A 4,614-nucleotide genomic window follows, 5' to 3' on the forward strand; every position below is an offset into this window, starting at 1 on the left:
CAAGTGTTTTATATATATCTGATCTATATAATAATGTCATTTTTTACCCAGCGTCGAGCAAGGTTCGAAGACAAACACTAAACAACAACTTGATCTTGCCATCATATCGAGTCTTAAAAAATGTTGGATTCATGCAATCCACTTGTGAAGTCATTTAGAATGGTACGAGATTGTTTTAAAGAAAATGATTGGCAAAATGTAAGACTCAAGCTCATTGGAGTAAGGGATAAGGATGGTAGAAGTTTTAACTTGCCCACTGCTGAAGAAATTGCTGCCTTAATAATTGGTGATTTTGATGGAGCATTTGATAAAAGGGATATCTTAGTTCAAACAAAATCAGGCGATCTTCAGAGAATTAGTGAGCTTCATCCCTCTTATCTTGCATTGCAATATCCACTTATCTTCCCATATGCAGAAGATGGATTTAGACTTGGTATTAAACATCGAGGTGTTTCAGTTGATTGTGATATACTTAGAACCAGCACCACAATGAGAGAGTACTTTAGTTACAGAATACAAGACAGAGCCAACCAATTTTCGTTGTTACTCAATGCCTAAAAGCTATTCCAACAGTTTTTAGTTGATGCGTATACAATGATAGAATCTGCACGGTTAGCTTACATAAAGACACAACAACCCAAACTTAGAAGTCAAACATTTAAGAATTTAAATCAAAGTGGCCAAAGCGATGCGTCAAATTATGGAAAACGAATTTTGTTGCCATCTTCATTTACCGGTGGAGCGAGATATATGATGCAAAAGTATCTAGATGCTATGGCAATCTGCAAAGCTGTAGGATATCCGGATCTCTTCATAACAGTCACTTGTAATCCCAATTGGCCTGAGATTTATAGATGTTTAAAAGACAAATGGTTGAACCCTCAAGATAGACCAGATATTATCGCATGGTTATTCAAAATTAAAATCAATCATCTAATTCAAGATTTCAAGAAACATAAATTCTTTGGTGGGATACAAGCAAGTAAGTCATTGTAAATTGTTTTAATTAATTTCTCAAATAATACTTTTACTAACACTTTTTTGGATGTAATATTTCAGTTATTTATACAATCGAATTTCAGAAACGTGGTCTCCCTCATGCTCATATATGTTTGTTCTTAAGTGCCGAGAGCAAGTTTCCAACGGCTAAAGAAATCGATTTGGTTATTAGTGCTGAAATACCTGACAAAGAGATGGATGCTGAACTATATGAACTTGTCAAACAATTTATGATCCATGGTCCTTGTGGTACAGACAATCCTCATTGTCCATGCATGGTTAATTTAAAATGTTCGAAGAAGTTTCCGAAAAAATATGTAGATAAGACTTGTGTTGATTCTGAAGGATATCCTGTCTACCGTCGTCGTCAATCATGCAACACAGTAGAAAAAAATGGCGTGTTGATTGACAATAGGTTTGTAGTTCCGTACAATGCTATGCTACTCAAAAAGTATCAGTGCCACATAAATGTTGAGTGGTGTAACCAAACAGGATCCATCAAATATCTGTTCAAATACATTAATAAGGGTCCGGATAGAGTTACAGCTTCTGTTTACGAAAGTACCACCACTGCTAATGTGAACCCTCAAAACGAGGAAATGACAAATAATGAAAATCTGTCAAACAAAACAGAAGTAGATAAAGTTAAAGCATATCTTGATTGTAGATATATTTCAGCGTGTGAAGCTGCTTGGAGAATCTTTAAGTTTGACATACACTATGGATTTCCATCTGTTGAAATATTACCTTTTCACTGTGAAGATGGTCAGGCTATTGTTTATGACGATAATTCAAACTTGTGTGACGTGGTCAGTAACCCAACTGTGAAAATGTCTATGTTCACAGAATGGATGAAATGTAATCAAACGGATGCATTTGCTAGAACGTTGAAGTATATAAAGTTCTCCAGATACTTTGTATGGATACGCAAAGCACGAAGGTGGGTACGTAGAAAAAAACCTTTTGGTGCAGTTGGTAGGATACATTATGTACCTCCATCACTTGGTGATTGTTATTTCTTGAGAATTTTATTGAATCACGTTATATGACCAATGAGTTTCAATGATATAAAAACAGTTGATGGAAAAATATATGATACCTTTAAAGATGCATGTTTCGCTCGCGGTCTGTTGGACGATGATAAGGAGTATTTAATGGCCATTAATGAAGCAAGTACATGGGCCACTTCTGATTTCTTGCGTACATTTTTTGTAATGCTGTTGATGTCAAACTCCATTTCTAGGCCGGGTAATTTCTAGATGGAAACAAAATCTCTATTATGTGAAGATATATTATATCAGCAAAGGAGGATTACTGGTGTTCCTGGTAATTTTAAAAACCTAAATAAATTTTCAGATTCCATTTTAGTTTAATCAAGTATTTAAAAAATCTAATTACTAAACATCTATTTTATTTTTTAGATTTGGTTCTTCCAAAGGAAGAGATTGAAAACATTTGCTTATCACATATCGAAAAACTGTTACTTGGTTATGGAAGTACGTTAAGCAACTTTTCTGACATGCCAAATGTTCCTGACAACTACATTTCAGCATTGAACAATCAATTGATAATGAAGGAACTTTCGTATGATCGGGCTATCTTAAAAAGGAACTTGTAGCTTCCTTAAAATCTTTAACTGATGAACAACGAAAAGTGTATCAAACCGTCATGAATGCAGTTGGTAAAGGAAGTGGAGGTGTTTTCTTTCTATATGGTTACAGTGGAACTGGTAAAACATTTCTGTGGAAAACATTTGCAGCTGCGTTACGTTCCAATGGTGAAGTTGAATGTTGCATCCAGTGGTATTGCATCACTTCTATTAGATGGTGGTAGAACGGCTCATTCCAAGTTTGTAATTCCGATAAATGTTAACGAGGATTCTATATGCTCTATAGAACCGAACAATGAGCTAGGAGGCTTAATAAAAGAAACTAAGATGATAATCTGGGATGAAGCGCCAATGACACATAAGCATTGTTTTGAAGCTCTGGATAGAACAATGAGCGATATAGCCCGTTCCAGTAATCCGTCCTTGCAGAATAAACCTTTTGGTGGAAAGATTGTGCTTTTTGGCGGTGATTTTAGACAAATCCTTCCAGTCATTCCAAAAGGTACCAGAAGCATGATTGTAAATTCTTCATTGAATTCTTCTTATATATGGCAGGATTGTCAGTTACTCAAGTTAACTGAAAACATGAGGTTAAAAATCGGTACCAAACCAAGTAATTTTAACGAGACCAAGGAATTTGCTGAATGGATTTTAAGGCTTGGTGATGGTCTACTTGGTGGTCCAAATGATGGAGAAGTGGAAATTGAAATTCCAGATGATTTACTTATACTCGATCCAGTCAATCCTATATCTTCATTGATCGCTTTCACATATTCGGATATGCAAAACTTTTTATGCAATTCAAATTACTTCCAACAAAGAGTCATTCTTGCACCCACAAATGAAGTTGTGGATTCAATAAATACATAACTGTTAAATAGTATGCCTGGTGAAAAAAAGGTATATCTCAGTTCAGATACTTTATGTGAGTCTGAGGATCAAACCGACCTTAACATTGCATTGTTTCCTCCGGATGTATTAAACAAATTGCATCAGTCAGGATTACCTAACCATAAATTGGTTCTCAAAGTTGGAGCTCCGGTAATGTTACTTAGAAACATTGATCAAACAAATGGTCTGTGTAACGGTACACGACTTCAAGTAACAAAACTTGGAAAACTTGTAATCGAAGCAAAGATTATTACCGGAAATAATATAGGTCATCATACTTTGATTTCAAGATTGAAAATGACACCGTCCGATAAAAGATTACCGGTGAAAATTGCACGAAGACAGTTCCCAATATCTCTATGCTTTGCAATGACCATCAACAAAAGGCAGGGACAATCACTTGAACGTGTAGGCTTATATCTTCCACGGCCGGTTTTTAGTCATGGACAACTATACGTTGTTGTATCTCGAGTAAAGAGCATGAAGGGTTTGAAGATCTTGATATGTGACAGGGGAAAACAAGTGTGTAAAACCACAACTAACGTGGTCTACAAAGAAGTTCTACAAAATCTATAGTCGTCGTAGAAATAGCATTTTGAACAAAAGTCTTTTAATGTTTGAAGTTATTTGGTATTATGTTTTGCACATCCTATGAACATGTTCCTTTTATCTAATAATAGTGGATGTTATTTTAGAGAATTGTTTTAAAATATAGCATACATTTTTAAAAAAATGATACCTTTAACAATTATAAAACAATGAAAGGTAAATAACAATAACATATATCTAAAAGACAAGAAATAACTAATGAAAGTAATACTTTCAACCGTTAGTCATTAGGAACACTTCATGTTCTTAATATATAGTCTGCAGTGGTTTAGTAACATATGAACCAAAAACTTTTGAGTAGCTACACCCTTCGTACCACCAGGGTCAAAACTAAAGTATCAACCTTTACAAAAGAGTTTTGAGCAAACCAACAACCACAAACAAAAAACATTGTTTCCATACATAATAACATTATCTGCAAAAGCCCCACAACCATTTAGTCAAACAAGAAAATACCTTTACCCATGACGAACTTAAGGGTAAACTCTTCACGAGAAACCATGTTT

The 4,614-nt window shown here is 34.8% G+C and overlaps 2 protein-coding genes across 2 annotated transcripts; both read left to right on the forward strand.

Annotated features, from left to right (window-relative positions):
• Positions 1–594: 594 nt before the first annotated feature.
• LOC110924993 lies at positions 595–2,617 on the forward strand. The gene is made up of 4 exons (XM_022168965.1): positions 595–982; positions 1,060–1,974; positions 2,077–2,247; positions 2,421–2,617. Exons 1-4 carry the CDS (start codon positions 595–597, stop codon positions 2,615–2,617), a joined length of 1,671 nt encoding a protein of 556 aa, XP_022024657.1.
• An 873-nt stretch (positions 2,618–3,490) lies between these two features.
• Positions 3,491–4,075, forward strand: LOC110924992 (ATP-dependent DNA helicase PIF1-like). Its single transcript, XM_022168964.1, has one exon. The coding sequence runs from the start codon at positions 3,491–3,493 to the stop codon at positions 4,073–4,075; it is 585 nt and encodes a 194-aa protein (XP_022024656.1).
• The last annotated feature ends 539 nt before the right edge of the window (positions 4,076–4,614 follow it).

This window comes from Helianthus annuus, chromosome 6 (assembly GCF_002127325.2).
Source record: "Helianthus annuus cultivar XRQ/B chromosome 6, HanXRQr2.0-SUNRISE, whole genome shotgun sequence".
Lineage (NCBI taxonomy): Eukaryota > Viridiplantae > Streptophyta > Magnoliopsida > Asterales > Asteraceae > Helianthus > Helianthus annuus.